Consider the following 19,237-nt stretch of genomic DNA (forward strand, 5'->3'; position numbering starts at 1 on the left):
ATGGCAACGTGATTTGCTGCCTTCCTCCCCTTCACCTATATCTGGCATTTCTCCCCACCAGTGTAAAAGTGTTCCTATTTCTCCACATCCTCTCCAGCATCTGTTGTCTCCAGATTTTTTAATGATCGCCATTCTAACTGGCATGAGATGGTATCTCAATGTAGTTTTGATTTGCGTTTCTCTAATGACCAGTGACGATGAGCATTTTTCATATGTTTGTTGGCCTCATGTATGTCTTGTTTTGTAAAGTATCTGTTCATATCCTTTGCCCACTTTTGAATGGGCTTGTTTTTTTCTTATAAATCTGTTTTAGTTCTTTGTAAATTCTGGATATCAGCCCTTTGTCAGACAGTGTGGTGATTCCTCAAGGACCTAGAAATAGAAATTCCATTTGACCCAGCAATCCCATTACTGGGTATATATCTAAAGGATTGTAAATGTATTTCTATTAACAAAAGTTCCTATTCACAAAATGGAAGGGCTCAAGAAAAACAGTATGATAACAAGGACTACATATTATCTCTGAAGCAATTATTTAACCTGGTTTAAAGTGTATACATTGCCAAGCCATCTGTGAAAGTCTAATTCAGCAGGTATGGGATGGAGCCAGAAAACTTACTCCATGGTGCAACTGTTCCACAAGAGCTTTACAGAAATTTTTACTTCTAGTACACATTGTTTCCATCTTTACACCTGTATCATTTGGGCTTTGTGCAAATCAGGTCCATAGACTGACTGCAATTAAAAAGTTGATGTTACTGTGAAGGTGTTCCAATGGCAATCTGTCTCTACCAAAAGTACATTTATTAGCCAATTATTTGACATTCATTACAAGAATAATTTCTAAAGTTAAGTAAGACTTTAATAAACATATTGGTTTACACAGAGGATTAACAAATCATATTACAATATTTGTAATTTTCTCCTCTCAATAGGCACACATTTTCCTTGAAATTTTGCAAACCAAGAGTTTAAAATACCGTAATTTTACGTATATCACTTAGAGATGCAAAACAGTAAGAATCACTAGGAGCAACTGACTTTCACATTGATTATGGCAATGGTAACGTACGTTCCTCTTCCACTATTAAAAGAGCAATGAAATATCTTGCATGAAATCATTTGTAGTTTATAGACCTATTTGCATGAGGATGCACTCAGCTTAGTTTATACCCTGTGTACTTTGAAAGCCACCTCAATGATTTCACCTATTTGAAATTTACAAACCCTTCCAACTATAAGCACCACCAGAAGGAAAAATTTCTGAAGTGAACCCAGTTTAAATGTGTAAAGAATCAGGTCTGTGACATGTCTGATTACAGCTACTGAAGAGTCAAATATGCACTAGCTTATACTTTTAAACTCAGTGATTTACCATAATTCTGATACTCATTTTGTAGTGAACATCAATGAAAATTTTTTGTGAGATAATTTATAAAGAAAAGTAATAGGTTTTTATGTTTGCTGGGTCTAGACATACGTTAGCTGAAAATTAAAGAATGCAACATAAAGCTGAAAGATTAAATAAAGTATCTCTGGTTACAGTACTCCTGTGCCCTCCATAAGACAGGTACTCAAAGACTGCCTTCTGGCCATGCGTGGTGGCTCACGACTGAAATCCCAGCACTTTGGGAGGCCGAGACGGGTGGATCACAAGGGCAGGAGATGGAGACCATCCTGTCCAACATGGTGAAACCCCGTCTCTACTAAAAATACAAAAATTAGCCAGGCACAGTTGCACATGTCTGTAATCCCAGCTACTTGGGAGGCTGAGGCAGGATTATCACTTGAACCCAGGAGGCAGAGGTTGCAGTGAGCAGAGACTGTGCCACTGCACTCCAACCTGGTCGACAAAGTGAGGCTCTGTCTCAAAAAAAAGACCGTTTTCTGAGCCAAAAATTGTTCAAAAATAATCACAGAAATAAAGTCATCCAGCTACTTTAAAAGATTTCAGGAATTCTACCACTTTTTATAGAAGTGATTTCAAGATTCAGTTTTTTCAAGATTTTCAAGTAATCTTCCCCTTTAGGCTTTAAGGTGTGAAGTCCTTATTTATTCCTAACAAAACACTCTGGCTGAGATTTAAGTTCATTTTCTCCATCTCTATGAAAACTAAGAAGAGGCGTCAGTCTCCTATTTAAAATAACTCTTCAAACACTGGAGTCCATCTCGTCCCCATTCCAAGGGTATAGGCTTGTTGGTGACATTTGTGAATGCAATATTTTAAGGAGCTATAATTTTGTATGTTATACATGCAAACATATTACATAGAGTATATTACAATGACATTTTACTGTGAGCCATGGAACCTTGGAAAATGATAAAATCATATCTACAACATAAAAATATTAAATCATAAAAATATTAAATCTAATTTTATTGTTTCTCTGTGTCTTTAACAAATTTTTGTGTATGCCAATTTTGTTCATTCTCAAAACAATCCAATGAGGATGCTTTAATTGCTGCAGGATAGTTCATTACCTGTCAGATGATAGAAAAAGACATGACAAGAAAAATCTGTTTACGTTCCTGTAGTTATAAAGATAAACTGAGATTTAAAAACAAACACTAAAGACTTTAAAAATTAATAAGGCACTGCTCAAGCTTCATGTGGTAATTTAAGTAATGATATTCCTAGTGTTTTTTTCTTCCTCATTCCATAGTAATGCTTTTATTCATCCCATAGGCCCTGTGATCATTTTAATTTTCTCTCTTAATCGTAGGTATTTCAAAAATATATTAAAGAAGCCAAGAAAAACAAAATTAGTTTTAAGTTACAGTATATTTCATGCCAATAATAATATACTTATAGCCAGTTCTCATATGTTAACCTTTTTATTTTTGTTTCTCAATATCTGATTTCCCCTTTTTTAAAGTCAGATAAGATTAACTTTTATAAGTCCTAAGTCCACTAAGATTTTATATTTCTATTTTTTTCTCAACATAATTTCCATCAACTATTTCTTATGTTTATTGATAAAGTTTAATTTTCTCATTGTTCTTGTACTTTCCTCTAATTACTTTTAACTTATATATACTAACACATTCTCTACTTTAAGACACTTTAAATCTTAGCCAAAATCCGTGTTTCTATCATTGCTGACCCCTAATAGAAGTGTCCCAAGTTTCTGATTAATAAAAAAATATATAAAACAACGAGCATTTCGAAATCTTGGCAACTCAATGGAACATATGTTGATGAAACAATGCAGTAGCTGACATTTTAAAATACATTTTACAATTAGGTCCTAGGTTTAATCTTTTTACTAACTGACTTGGTTGGACTTTGCTGACCAGCTCTTTGTTGGAATAACTAATAAAGTGTGTTCCGTATGCTTTATACATATCCACTCATTAATTCTTTCTACAACTCTATAAGGAAATCAGGCAAGGAAGAGTGAAGTGATTTGCTCAACAAGGCACAAAAGCTAGTAAGTGACACAAGCAGAATCTAGAGCCAGACACAAAAACGTCCATACTTTTAGAGATTTTTGTTAATGGGAAAGGGGTCTTTAAAACTCTTTAGCTTAATATAGTTACTTAAAAGTAAAAATTCCTATTAACTGCCATGAAAAATTGGAGCACCTCAACACCAGTTCAAATGTTAATTTATTAAGGTGATTCTTTATGCACAATCATAGAAAATATGTTTTACTCACATGCTCTCTCTTTGCTGTTTCATTTATCAATTTCTTCTTAATACGTTTACCATTATTCTGAGGTCTGTATTACTCAACATGAGTGAACTTAAGTTTCAATCTTACTAATGTTTTGACATTTTCCACAAAAAATACTGTTCTAAAAACATCTATCTGAAATTATCTATTAGTGTTCTTGACTTGACGTAAAGTCAAAGGTCCTTTTACTTAAATTTGACAGCACAAAACTCATTTAGCAACTTAAATCACAAATTTTATATTTTATATAATCTAGTGTTTCACAAGAATATTTCTGAACAGGATATAGGCTTGTTGGTGACATTTATGAATGCAACACTTTAAGGAGCTATAATTTTGTATGCTATACACACAAACATATTACATAGAGTATATTACAATGACATTTTACTGCCTCCATGTACGATATGGTTATCACAGAATTTTCTAGGAATAAATGTGCTTATTCCTACATACATCATAGAAACCATTTGGTATTTAAAATAATTAAAGGGAGTTTCTTAAACATTAATTGTAGATAAGAGACATGTAACATACAGAGATAATTTCCTACCTGTTTTATTGGACAGTCTAAATGACACCATCTTATCAGGAATATTACATACACTCCTCACTGAAGCAATGCAGCTATAATTAGCATAGTCCTGAGGTCGAAGATTCTTTAGTTTTAAGATCTTTGTTTCACCCTGAAAATGTTAAAAAAAAAAAAAAAAAAAAGGCATAAGAAAAAGCCAACACAACCAGAATGAATGAATGAAACATCACATTACATTGTACTAAATCCTTTTATCTTAATATGTCAGACTGCTTTTTTTTAAGGAAAATGCCCAAACTTTAAAATAAGTTATAAATGCACTAAACTTTAAAATAACACTGGATTTTAAAATAATACTGTAATATTAAGTATGCCTGGAGATAAAAACTAACAGACTACAATGAAAATTCATAACATTTTCTTTGCAAACTAGCTTCCTCAGGGGAAAAATCTATTTCTGGTGGTAGTTATGCAAATTGTTATGCAAAGATCAGAACACTGTACTTAATAATGAGGTACATTCAACAAACACTGCAATCTATTCAGACACGGATGTGAGAAGATAAAAGAATCTGAAGAAAGCCAAGAAATGAAATACAGTTGTTAGACCAAAGTTAATTAAGTCAATCCAATGATAAATAATTACATTTATAAACATAAATATTTTGTATATGGAGCAATGACAGGTGACAGATCTAAAACTGAAGGGAAGAAGCATTCATGAGTGTTTTTATACCATTATTATTTCATGTTCAAGTGTTTAAGGGCTAAGGGCTAGGTCTCCAGGTAAATCTACACAATTGTAGATAGTTGCAAATCAGGCAAGTGGCCATAAGTATCTAACAAACTCTTGATGAGCCAGGAAAGATTTTGTAAAAACATTAGATTGAAATTGTTGAAAGGACAAAAAAAAGAACAAAGAACAAAAATTAAATTCTCCTGCCCAATTCAAATTGGGTCCCCTGGGCTTTCTTTGCCTTCTAAAGTCATTAAAGCATCTTCTCAAATTAGTTCTTATAAGCAACTTACTTATTTTGATGGCAAAACAGTGATCTAATGATTTTATAGTATTAGGGATATATAAAAAAATCAAAATGTCAATTTTTTCCAGATAATCTGTATATGGAACAATGTGTTTCACCACCTTATCTGGGTAACATTCATTGAGTTTTAAAAATTGCAACAATTTCATATGTTATTGAGGAGGACTGAAATATTTAGTGTGTTACTACATAAAAACACTGCTGTTCATTTGCAAGAAAGCTTGCCCAGACATAGGCACACAGTTTTTCAAATGTGTCAAATTAATCTCTATTCCAGTGTGCATGCACATTGTGGCCATAAGTATTTTCATTCACTGTCCAAATTCAGTCTTAAATCAGTCACACCTTTAGCATTTTCATCAGTGGTATAAAAAAATCTACCTTTAATTTTTATTTAGAAAAAGCACTGAATTTTTAATATACAAGCAAATATAAATATATTCCATACAAATATACAAAGAAATCTATGAGTTTCCAGAGTTTATATATAAAAGTATTCTCTTGTGTTACAGAATTCCCATGTTATATAAAATACCTAGAAAATGTGCTTAGTTAGAACAGCTGAAAGAAAATGATTTACTAGAATTAGTCAACTCAGAAAACTTTTGAGTAAAGTGATACCTCTTACCCATCCTACCTCTGTGACACTTATTGCTCAAATTTCTTTGCTTTTCTTTATCCTCTCAACATAATTAGTGTTACTCCCTGGGATTCTACTTACCCCATAGTTAACCTCACTTTATAAAATGTCATTAGGTGGTATTATCCTTGCTGATGAATTTCTACTACAAGCTCTATTTTCTTGCCCCCCTCCCAAGTCTGAGCCCCTATTCCAGAATTCTCCCTTAAGTTTCAGATGCACTATATGTATATATACACATATATATGTATATTTGTGTGTGTGTGTATATATGTATGTACACACAATTACTCCAAAATGTACCAACCTCTAATCATTCTCACAGATTTACTATATGTAGTCAGTATTCTAAAAGCATATTGTATGTATGTATACAGACATAAATATGCAGTTGCATGTATTATATATTATTTCATTATACTATCCTATATATGTAACTGCATGTATCTGTAGCTATTATCATTGATATCTACATCCATGTCTTTCAGTTGCATTTCTACTGATTTTCATTTATCTACCTATATTTGAACTGAAGACAAATTATCAAATTATGTATGTGTGTGTGTGCGTGTGTGTGTGTGTATACACAATTGCTCCAAAAAGTACCAACCTCTCATCATTCAGAAAAATGATATGTAGTCAATACTCTAAAAGCAACCATGGAGTGATAATGATTCTCAAATATAAACAAATAATGAACACTGTCATTTAGATGTATATTTAATAATAAAGTCTCTTTATTCACAGAGTTAATTAAACTCTGTCAGTACTTCTTGTTTCTGTTTCTACCAACAAATTCTTTTTTAACTTGCATTTTCTCAACAATACATTTTTAACATTCCACTGAAATAGTACCCACTAATTTCATTAATGGTGATCTCTTGTTAAAATTCAATAAACCTTTCTTTTGTATACTTCTATGCTTCTATACTTCTCTGCTTATTTCTAAGACTTTAGATTACCTTTACTCCTTTGACAGCCCCTCATATATAGGCAATTAATTACAGATATGATAATTTAGTCATTTCTTGGTTGTTTTACCATTGAATATTTTAGCTACTGAAGCCTGCAACTTTGTACTAATATATTCCTGGTGAAATCTGATCTCTTATCACGGTTTCAATTAGCACTTATGTATAGATAACTGACAAATGTCTAGACAAAAAGAAAAAAAAGCACACTTGCTAAAAATCACCACAGATTGTAATTCATAAATTCTAGATTTTCTTAATGTTTCTTGTCCTTTGAGTTGCAATGTTTGCTGGCATACTTAATAGGACATACTTAAATTTTAGTCGCTCCCACCCAGCATTTTTCCAAAGAAGAAATGTAGTCTTTTATCCTTTTGGATCTCTTAGGATAATCTATCCTGCATTTCTAATTCTCTTTTTTCTTTTTTGGGGGGTGGGATCAAGGTTTAAGGTCCTGAAAAACTTAAATTGCTCTCCTTCACTGAAAAAAAAAAAATTAAATAAACCCTTAATTCATCATTTGAGACTCTATGCAGTCTAAGCAAAACTACTTTTTCATTATTTTTCATACAAACTCTTCAATCTCATCAAATTAGTTATGTCACTATCATGAGGTATCTCTTTATGATTTCCTAATGCTCCCCATCCCTTGCTATGAGTCATTTTTTTTCCTATCTGAACTGATGTATAGTTCAAAAAATACATGTACTTACTTTTTGAAGCCTTTTCAGACCTTACCAGTTGTAACTAAATTATCTTTCTTTGGAATACCCATTGCATCTTATACTATGACATCTATTTGTAACTCACTATTTAATGTTTGCTTATGAGTTATGATTTAGGGTGTTGAGCTGTGTTCTTCAACTGAATCATAAGCCCCCTAGGGGCAGAGGTACACTGCATGTCCCACAGCAGCAAAGATAAAGCATTTCCTATCCGTCGCTTTATAAATATTTGGATTAACAAGACATACTTAAATTTTGGTCTTTCTGACAGAAATACCATTTGACCCAACAATCCTATTATTACTGGGTATATACCCAAAGGAATATAAATAATTCTATTAAAATGTCACATGCACACATATGTTTATTGCAGCATTATTCACAATAGCAAAGACATAGAATCAACCTAAACGGCCAACATGTTAGACTCGATAAAGAAAATGTGGTATATATATACACCATTAAAACTATGTAGCCACCAAAAAAACAAAACAAAACAAAACAAAAAAACAAAAGAATGAAATCATGTCCTTTGCAGGAACATTGATGGAGCTGGAGACAATTATCCTTAGCAAATTAATGCGGGTAAAGAAAACCAAATACCACACATTCTCACTTACAAGTGGGAGCTAAATGATGAGAACACATAAACACAAAAACAGACACTGGGGCTTACTGGAGGGTAAAGGCTGGGAAAAGGGAGAGGATCAAGAAAAATAATGGATACTAGACGTAATACCTGGGTGATTAAATAATCCATACAACAAGCCCCCATGAACATGTTTACATATATAAGAAACCTGCACATGTACCCCTGAACTTAAAAGTTAAAAGTTAAAAAAAAAGAGTTGGTCTTTCCCACTCAACATATCCCCCAAGAAGAAATGTAGTTATAATATATAGACACAATGACTTTATTTATTTATTGTTTTTTGAAATGGAGTCTTGCTCTTGTCGTGCAGTCTCAAGTGCAATGGTGAGATCTTGGCTCACTGCCACCTCTGCCTCCCAGGTTCGAGCAATTCTCCTGCCTCAGCCTCTCAAGTAGCTGGGATTACAGGCATGCGCCATCACACCCAGCTAATTTTTGTATTTTTAGTAGAGATGGAGTTTCACCATGTTGGCCAGGCTGGTTTGGAACTCCTGACCTCAAGTGATCCGCCTGTCTCGGCTGCCCAAAGTGCTGGGATTACAGGCATGAGCCCCTGTACCCAGCCCAGAATGACTCTATAATAATAAAAGTTACAAAACATGTCTAGCTATACAAATTAGACATCTTCATTCTTCCTCATTAAACAACTCTGTCTCTTGCTTACATCTGCTGTACTTCTAATATTATCCTCATTATCATTTTTTGCCCCTTCTGTAAATTTTGTCATACTAATAATCAACTAGACACTGTTTGATTTTTTATGGTAATGTTTCTATATTTAAATATTTTTACTTGAACTACTAAAATCTGTACATGGCCAGGCTGCCTCCATGTTCCCTGTAAAAAATAAGAATTATATCAAGGATTGTCAATTATTTTCAATGTTATCTTGCCATTGCATATCCTATCTCCCACTTTAAGAAATAGTCGGTTGATTACTTAAAATGTACTAAAAACATGGAGGGGATGAACTGCTCCAGTGTTCTGTTTCTTGATCTTCAAGCTACCAGAAGGGGTGTGATCTCTCTAAAAACTCATCGGGCTGTACACTTAGGTTTCATGTGCTTTTCTATACATACATTTCAATAAAATGTTCATGTAAAATTAACTATAGCCTTATTTCAACAAGCAGACAATCATTTAGTACATACTCTGTGCCAATCACCTTTTGAATGCTGGGAACACCGTGGCAAAAACATGAAACATATGTGTGAAACAATGAATATCTTGTCAAATGAGAAGGATGATTTCAGAGAGTATTAAATGCTACCAAGTAAATCAAACAAGAGAATACATAGAGAGAAATGACAATGTAGTAAGCTACTTAAATGGAACAGACTGGAAAGCAGCTCTCAGGAGGTCTTACTTGAGTTAAAGTTGAAGAACTAGAAATACATTGGAGGGATGAGTGATACAGAATGACACTGGAACCCACAACCACAGAGACCCTGACACAGCAATAAGGCTGGCATGTTGGAGAGCTAGAAAGAAAATTAATGTGACTGGAGTGCAGTGCAATAAACAGCATAAAGTCAGATTTCAAAGCTTGGAAAGCTTATATTAGATGGGTTATGGTCACAGATTTGTATTTATTCTAAATTTACTTATTACATGTTTAATGCTACCAATCTCCTCTACTTTTTTCCAACAAGGCTTGCCTTCTCCTTTTGGAAAATATTTTAAACTTGATTTTTACCAGCCATTTCACCAAACAACCCTATTCTACTCTCCAGTCCTTTTGAATATTACCTGACAGCCAATATGAGACTTTTCTTTTTCTATTTTTTTTTTTTTTTGAGACACAATTTGTCACCCAGGCAAGAGTGCAGTCATGTGATTTCAGCTGTCACCCAGGCAAGAGTGGAGTCATGTGATTTCAAGTGATTTTCATGCTTCAGCCTCCTAAGTAGCTGGGATTATAGGCACGTGCCCTCACGGCCGGCTGATTTTTGTGTCTCCAGTAGAGACAGGGTTTCACCATATTGACCAGGCTGGTCTGGAACTCCTGGCCTCAAGTGATCTGCCTGCCTTGGCCTTCCAAAGTGCTGGGACTACAGGCATAAGCCACTGCACCAGCCTCAAAAAGAAGAGATTTCAACCTAAAAGCTCTTACTTCTGATCCATCCTCTAGAAGTATGTTCTACCTACATGTATTTTCCTTTACTTTTTAATACCTTTTGTCTATTTACATCAATCACATTTGTTCACATATTTACATATGCTTTTATCATTTACATTATGTATATGTATTGATCCTGCTTTTCCATTTAATGCGATCACTTCAAATTTTATTCTCTACCATTTGGGCAGTGTTGTGCATATTGTCAACTCAGAAAAGATTGCTGACTAGAAAAGAATAGAGCCAGCTCATCATCTGGCAAACAGTAAGTTTTTAGTAAGCTTCCTGAACCAAGTTGACTCTAATGGTAGTAATAGGAATTTTAAAAATCTTTATAGTAGGGTAGCCTGCAAGACAGATTTATACAGCTGCATTTGGGACCATTCATAGGAGAACTGAAGAGTCATATGGACAAAAGAATGTAAAACAAAGGTAAGCCCCAAGGGAAATACATACAATAATCAAGTACACAGAACCAACATGAATGCAGCTCTGGTCATTAAAATACTGAGGTGACTTTTGTAAAAGATGCATTCTTAAAACATTTTGTATGCCTTTTTGTGGTCAGGGACACCACTGGTATTTATGTTACCTAAAGGTAAAAAATATTAATTTTGTGGTAATATTGAGATTACAAAAGAGAATTCATACTACTGTTTGAGATTATTTCTATTCTTTAGAGCTCTATAAATACAATGGTATGTACATGCATATCCTAGTTAATTCTTATTCAGAGCACAGCAGCAAAATAGGCATATGAGAAGGTGCTATAGTTTGGATGACTGTCCCCTAATCCTCATGTTGAGATAGGCCTCCCTCCTAATGTTGGAGGTAGGCCTTAATTAAAGGTATCTGGGTCATGGGGGCAGACCCCTCATGAATAATGTCCTGAGGGGGACTGTGAGTGAGTTCTAACTATTAGTTCGGGTGAGAGTTGGTTGTTAAAAACAATGTGGTACCCACCCGCCCCCCCAACTTCCTCTCTTATCATGTGCCCTCTGCACATACCAGCTCCCCTTGGCCATGAGTGAAAGCAGCATAAAGCCCTCACCAGATGCAGAGGCAGTATCATGCTTCTCGTGTAGTCTGCAAAACTGAGAACCAAATAAATCCCTTTTCTTTATACAATACCAAATTTCAGGTGTTCCTTTATGGCAACACAAAATGGACTATAGAGGATAGACAAAAAAGAAAGAAAAGCCTCTAGATCCATGATTTCCCAATGGTTCAGCTATCATGGGATTGGAGAGTTGTTCTGGGTGAGCTAAAATCATAACTTCTTGCAGTCAGAAAACAAGATACCAAAACATGTGAACCTAGAGGACACAGGTTACATGGTCTCTTAGTTAATATGTAAGATTAATATATATATCATGTCAATGGGTAGAGTGGGTAATATAGATGAAGTCTGTTAAAAGAATATTTTTTAAAATAACAGAATTATGGAAAATTTTGAGCCTTACACCTTCCTGACAGTCAGGATATAATATTTTAAAACAATACAGCAGAACATATAAGAAGAGACTATATGCACACACACATTAATGTTATCAAATGGCATATATATATACATGTGATAATGAATATAATTTAGAGTTTATTATTTATAACTACTTTATCACACGATGTTAATTTTATTTTATTGATCATTTCAATTTGATATTTTGGGTGTTGGGAGGCTTTTTGCATGTGAATTTTCATGATTTGTAAAAAGGAATTTTGAGTTGATTATTGTCTAATTGTATAATTAGTCTAATTAGACTAATTATAACTAATTATGTAATTGATGTAAATATGTTCAGTCTTGTAATTAGATGGTATAATTACAATACACAAGATGATGTCATAAACGTCTTTACAAAAGTTCCAGACAAATGGAAAGTGAATTTTCAGTTTGTAAGATTTAAGTAATTGTTTAACATTGTAGATAATAACAATATTGTAGATAATTACAAAATTATCTACAATACATATATTTAACTTTTTACCTTATTTTTTAACAAAAGAAACAAAAGGAAACCATACAATGTATATTAGCTAGTGGCCCTTACCAATGCTGACATTTCTCTAGTGAAGAAATACATACAGCCTCAAGCAGTATTTCCACGTTTCTTATAAAATAAACTAGATATTCATGCATTAGGATCCTTAGATATCAGTAAAACACTAACGCCTGTCAATTTAGATTCATTTTATCAAACTCTAGTGACTAATTTATTACAAATTTATAAACAGAAAATGATATATGCTAGTCTACGTCTTTTAGTAGTGAGTAGAAGTACAAAAAGCATAATTATTCCTCTTAGAAATAGTGCATTATATGCTTATGAATTCTTATCAGCTTTAGGAACACAGACCAACTTTTTTTCTGGAAACACTGTCTATAAAAAGATATAAACAAGATTTTTGTCACTCAACAGATTTTTGGAATAAATACTCAACTCAAATTGCTATAGCTACTAACATATTATGAGTGAGCATACAAAATAGATACATCTCATTATCTTAGAATTTCTATTTTATTAAAAACAAGACAGTATTATTAAATAACATTATTGAAAACATATCCTTAAAAGAAATGTCATTTTCTAAAATTAAAATGTAAGCAGGCATATGATCTCTTATCGGAATCCTTCTATATCCATATATTCCCAGCATGGCTTCCCTGCTTCACAATCCCCTGTTCTCCACACATGCTAATTACTGTTCTAACTAACCAGAGACATGGATAATCTTTGGAGAAGCTGTCTTTATTCCGCATTACTTGCAGGTGCCAAATGGAGCATCCATTTTGAATGCTCCCTCCATAGCAGTGTTGTGTATCTATTTGGACAATGATTTTTATTTTATATTATAATTACAGTTCACCTTAAGCTTTTCTTTATATATCAACATACATTAGAGGAAGAGCTTTGCCTAGTGACCTCTGTATCTTTGGCAAAGGTATGCCCATATCTTGAATATAGTAGATCTTAGTTATTTTAATTGAATCTTGTTTAAGTCATGAAGCCACAAAGGCCAATGACTATCAACCTATGGAGGTACATTTAAAAATTAAAATATTATTGAGATGCTCCAATACAAACAATACTAACATAAAAGTGTTTTCATTATGAAGTACACATGGCAGTAAGGAAAACAGTTCAAGAAATCTGTAACATTTAAGAAATATATATGTTTATATAAGGTTATATATATATGTATATACACACAAACACATATATTTTATCTATATATATAGACACAGTAACACTAGCATAATAAGCAAAAGATAAAGTAAACAAGGCAAGAGTAACCCAATATGGAGGTATAAAAAGGAAGGAAAGAGGGCTTCTCTGAGATGATGAATCCTCAGTGTTAAGAAGCCCTCTGCCATGTTATCTAACTGAAGAATACTTAGAAATATATTTAACCAAGGAGGGGAAAGACTGATACAATGCAAACCATAAAATACTGATGAGAAAAACTAAAGAGGATACAAATAAATTGGAAGATATTCCAGGTTAGTGGATTGGAAGAGTTAACATTGCTAAAATGTCTGTACTATCCAAAGTGACCCACAGATTCAATTCAATCCTGTTAAAATACCAAAGAAATTCTTCACAGATATAGGAAAATACAATCCTAAATTTGTATGAAACCACTAAAGACCCCAAACAGCCAAAGCAATTTTGAGCAAAAGCAACAAAGTTGGCATCATATTATCTGACTTCAAAATATTCTGCAATGTATAGTAACTGAAACAGCATAGTACTGAGGCAATATGTTCTCTTTCTGGGTCCATGATGGGGTGTTGCTTTAAGGGCAAGAATTTCCCGACACCATGCCCCCTCCCATCTTTCTCCATCCAGGAGATTCAGCGGTTTATGTTTGAATTTTGCGGGCGCGGGGAGAAACTAAAAGTCAATCACTCCTGCGGAAGTTCTAAGGAACTCCTTTCACTGGCCAGGGTCTTGGAGAAGGTGGTGGTGCCTCCCAGGATAAATGTCCATGCCCACACACTTGGCCGGATTTCCTCTCAGGAATCCCCTTCCACACTCTTACTGGAAGCCTTTCTCTTCTCTCCTTGCCTTCTCTTTTCTCTACCTAAATAAAATCGCCTTTCTGCAACAATTTTTGGGTCCGATACTGGCTTTACGAGCATACGGTCCATCTGCAGTGGCCCACTGCTTATTCCTTAAGAGGCTGGAGGCCAAGAACCCACAACAATCACCAGCATCCAAGAAAAAACCCAGTTGCAGTACTGACATAAAAATAGACATACAGCAAACGGAACACAGTAGACAATACAACCAAATCCACACACAGCCAATGGATTTTCAACAAAAGTGACAAAATCTCACATTAGGGAAAGGACAATGTGTCTTCAGTAGATAGTGCTGGGAAGATTGAATATTCACATGCAGAAAAGTAAAGCTAGACTTCTATCTCTCCTCATATACAAATATCAACTCAAAATGGATTCAGGACCTAAATATAAGACCTGAAATAAGACAACTACTAGAAGAAAACAGGGGAAATGCTTCATGACATTGGTCTGGGCACAAGCAAATAAAACAGAACAAGAAAAATAGAATTATATTGAACTGAAAAGCTTGGGCACAGGAATGGAAACAACACAGTGAAGAAACAACCTACAGAACGGGAGAAAATATTTACAAACTATGCATTTGATAAGAGGTTAATATCTAGAAAATACATGAACTCAAAGAACACAATAGCAAAAAAAAAATTCATTTAAAAATGGGCAAAAGAGCTAAGAAGACATTACTCAAAAGAATACATACAAATGACCAACAGCAATGTGAAAAAAATGCTCAACATACTAATTATTAGGGAAATGCAAAACAGAACCACAGAGAGCTATCACCTCCCTCCCATTAGAATGGGTATTATCAAAGAGACAAAAAATAACAAATTCTGCTGTAGATGCAGAGAAAGAGGAACACTTAATATACTGTTGGTGGGAATGCAAATTATTACAGCCATTATGGAAAACAGTATGGGGGTTCCTCAAAAAATTAAAAATCAAGCTATAGTATGATCCAGCAATCCTACTGTTGAATAGATCCACAAGAATTTCAATCAGTTTGTTGAAGAGATACCTGCACTTCCATATTTACTGGAGGACCATTCAGAATAGACAAAACATGGAATAAATCTATGTGTCCATCAACAGATGAATGAATAAAATGTGGAATATGTACATAATGGAATACTATTCCACTATTCAATATGAAATAACAAACAGCTATAAAATAATTAATGCTTAGTTTACTTAACATAATGTCCTCTAGATCCATCCATCTTGCTGCAGATGATAGGTCTGTCCCAGAGCCAGCAAAACGGCTGGATCTAAAGGACATTATGTCAAGTAAAATAATCAATGTACAGAAAGACAAATGCTATATTATCTATTCATGTGTGGAATCTGAAGATGATCTCATAGAATTAGAGAACATAATAATGGTTAGCAGTGGCCAGAGGGAGGGAGGAGGAAGGGAAACTATAAAGAGATTAGTCAATAGGTGCAAAGTTACATTGAGGAGGAATAAATTCGTTTTGTTGCACAATAAATTGACTATTACTAACAATATTGTATCATATGTTTCAATATAGCTAGAAGAGAGTATTTGGAATGTTCTCACCATGAAGAAATGATAAATGTATGAGGTAATGGATATGCTAAATATCCTGATTTGATTATGATACAATGTGTAGACATGTATCAAAACATCACACCATACCAGATAAATATGTACGATTATTATGTATCAATTTTTTTAGAAGTTTGATTGTGCTTGTTTAGCAAATTTAAAAGAAATTCCTAAATATTTTGACAGTATAAAAGATTTTCCAAAATCCGGCCAAGGTCCACGTGTTCATTTCCAAGTGACTAGACCCATTTGCAGGTTAGAAATAGCCATATAGCCAGGTGCAGTGGCTCACACCTGAAATCCCAGCAGTTTGGGAGGCCAAGGCAGGAGGATTGCTTGGGATCAGGAGTTTGAGATCAGCCTAACTAACATGGTGAAACTCCATCTCTACTAAAAATACAAGACTTAGCCCAACATAGGGGTGGGTGCCTGTAAGCCCAGCTCCTCAGGAAGCTGAGGCACAAGAATCACTTAAACCTGGAAGCAGAGGCTGCAGTGAGCTGAGACTGTGCCACTGCACTCCAGTCTGAGTGACAGAGCAAGGCTCCATCTCAAAAACAAAGTAAAAGCAATAGCCATATAGTGAAAAGATGTTTACATTTACCTTACTATCTGAAAATGTTATCATGTTTGACAACATTCTACAGGAAAACATATTCTAAAACTTAATGTGTATATTTTCCCCTGACATCAATATTATAGTTTTATTATAGTAACAAATAGTTGGTACAGTGAGAGCCACACACATATACAGAATTATATTTAAATTCATATAGAATATTTACATTTTAAGTTATACTTTTGAAATTAGAAGATGAAGTACAGCTTAAGTTTGACAACAGAGAAATATATAAGACAAAAATAGAGTTAACAATAAAAACACAACCATCTGTTCTTGATATAGATGTGGAAACTTTTTGTCAGAAAGCTACATCTTCTTAATCTGATTGTCCAAATCATGAAAAAATATATATATATATTTATTATATTAATGTAAATATTTTTAAAATAAATTAACAATAAAATATATGTAATAGATGATCATTTATCTGGATAATATTTTTAACTACAAAATTCATTTTAGTAACAATTGAAGAATGAATTGAAGTACTGCAGAATGTATGGGGGAAAATTCAGTCCAGCCTGTTGGCAGAGAATACTTAATATCACAGTGGCCTAAATAAAGAGATTATCAGATTAGAACAGGCTTCAGTACTATATTATGGTAAACTGACTAGTAATACATGTGTGATGCTGATTTTTAGAGATTTGTATTTTGGTAATTTAAAACTGTTCTTTTGAAAAAATAAAGAATACATATTTTTATTTATAATTTATTTGCAAAACAGGAACATATATGATGTATGCAGATATTATCGTATAATCACTGCATTATTCCACAGTTAATGTCTAAATATCCAAAATTCTATTAATCTGAAAGAGTTCAGGCCTAGTTTACCATATAAGGAAATATATTCAGTGGTGAAAATTGGGATGCTGGGATATTCACAAAGTCAGAATAACCTTATGTTATTAGACTTTAGATGTGAAAGCTGTATTAATCTTTAAAAGCATGAAGTGAAATATTTACAATAATTAAAGATTAGTTTTACATTTTCCTCGTTAGGGATATATAGATATCTCAAATGTATGTATGGTGTGTCAAATTCCTATCTTGTGATCTATGTAATTTTTTTTTTTTTTTTTTTTTTTTTTTCCGAGGGGGTGTCTCGCTCTCACCAAGGCTGGAGTGCAGTGGTGAAATCTCGGCTCACTGCAACCTCCACCTTCCAGGTTCAAGCAGTTGTCCTGTCTCACTCCCTCTCCCCCACAAGTAACTGGGACTACAGGCATGTGCCACCACACCTGGATAATTTTTTGTATTTTTAGTAGAGCCTGGGTTTCACCATATTATCCAGGATGGTCTGGATCTCCTGACCTCATGATCCACTTGCCTCAGCCCCCAAAGTGCTGGGATTACAGAAGTGAGCCACCGCACCCGGCCAATTTATGTAATTTTAAAATTATTTTTCAAGGTCACAACACTTTTGAACATTTGTCCACATGTTTTTTAAATTTAAAACTTTTTCATTGTTAATTTAGTTTTGTGCTTCTTTCCAGTCATGAAAAAACCTTTATAACAACAGCATATAAATATGCCTACAAATTTCAATATCTTCCTCAAGACTTACTAATGCCTTACTCTTCATGTATTACACAAGAATATTTCATATTACATTTACTCTGTGTAACATGAATTCAACTTTTATTAAACCCATCTTTAATGACTAATGACACATTTTCATTTTTAACATAATTAAAGCTCTATGTCTAAACCAATTCAAAAACAAGTATGATTGAAGGAAACTAAAGACATCTCTCTCCTAAAACTAAAGCCAAATAAATTTCAAATAGGTTTCTTCACTTATTTACCACTTGCAAATAGGGAAATCAAAATCTCTCCTTTTGAGAAATATTTTCCCCAAAACCCAAATCAGTCAGCAAAATGTATAACTATGTGAAACACAGGGAAACTTACAGGTTAAAAAAGTATGTTAGGACATATTAAGCTAAAAAAATGTTTTCAAGATTTAACATTTTAAATTTAACTACCACATTAAAATAAGTTTTCCTTTATATTTAAGTTCTCTAAATCTTTAAGTCAACCACATACTGGGTTTTGAAAGGCCAAAATAGAGAAATTATCTTTTCAAATAGCTATGAATTCATGCTGCCTGAATTAGGAAAGTATCCTAGCAGAGTAGGGTGGAAATACTGTACCTTAATTCATACCTGGGTAAAGAATGGTTCATAAATCTCAACTCCTTTATCAGATCCTTGCAGCAAGACCTCCTGGCCACGTCTCCAGCTGTACCGAACAGGTGGATTGGAATTGGCAACGCACCGGAGGAACACTGTTCTCTCATAGTAAAATTGTTCTTTAGCTTCGCCTATACTTTGATGAACAGTTACTACTGGGTCATCCAAATCTAGAAGTAGTAAAAACAACCAAATGGCAATGTTATTAGATGACTTTTTAAAAATATGTATTTTATTGCATTTTAGGTTTTGGGGTACATATGAAGAACATACAGGATTGTTGCATAGGTACATACATGGCAATGTGGTTTGCTGCCTTCCACCCCATCATCTATATCTGGCATTTCTCCCCATGTTATCCCTCCCCGGCTCACCACCCCCTGCTGTCCCTCCGCTAG

At 33.9% G+C, this 19,237-nt stretch overlaps 1 protein-coding gene across 3 annotated transcripts in view; it reads right to left on the minus strand.

Moving 5' to 3' along the window:
• The window catches only part of MDGA2 (MAM domain containing glycosylphosphatidylinositol anchor 2), an 863,364-nt gene that overhangs the window by 305,695 nt on the left and 538,432 nt on the right, over positions 1–19,237 (minus strand). For all 3 annotated transcript variants that reach the window (XM_032244515.1, XM_032244514.1, XM_032244516.1), the window contains 2 exons: positions 18,813–19,009; positions 4,231–4,363 (listed from right to left, as the gene is read on the minus strand). In XM_032244515.1, the coding sequence (XP_032100406.1) occupies positions 4,231–4,363; positions 18,813–19,009 (330 nt within the window). The remainder of the gene's footprint in view (positions 1–4,230; positions 4,364–18,812; positions 19,010–19,237) is intronic.

This window comes from Sapajus apella, unplaced genomic scaffold (genome assembly GCF_009761245.1).
Source record: "Sapajus apella isolate SASKATOON/1434 unplaced genomic scaffold, GSC_monkey_1.0 scaffold55, whole genome shotgun sequence".
NCBI lineage: Eukaryota > Metazoa > Chordata > Mammalia > Primates > Cebidae > Sapajus > Sapajus apella.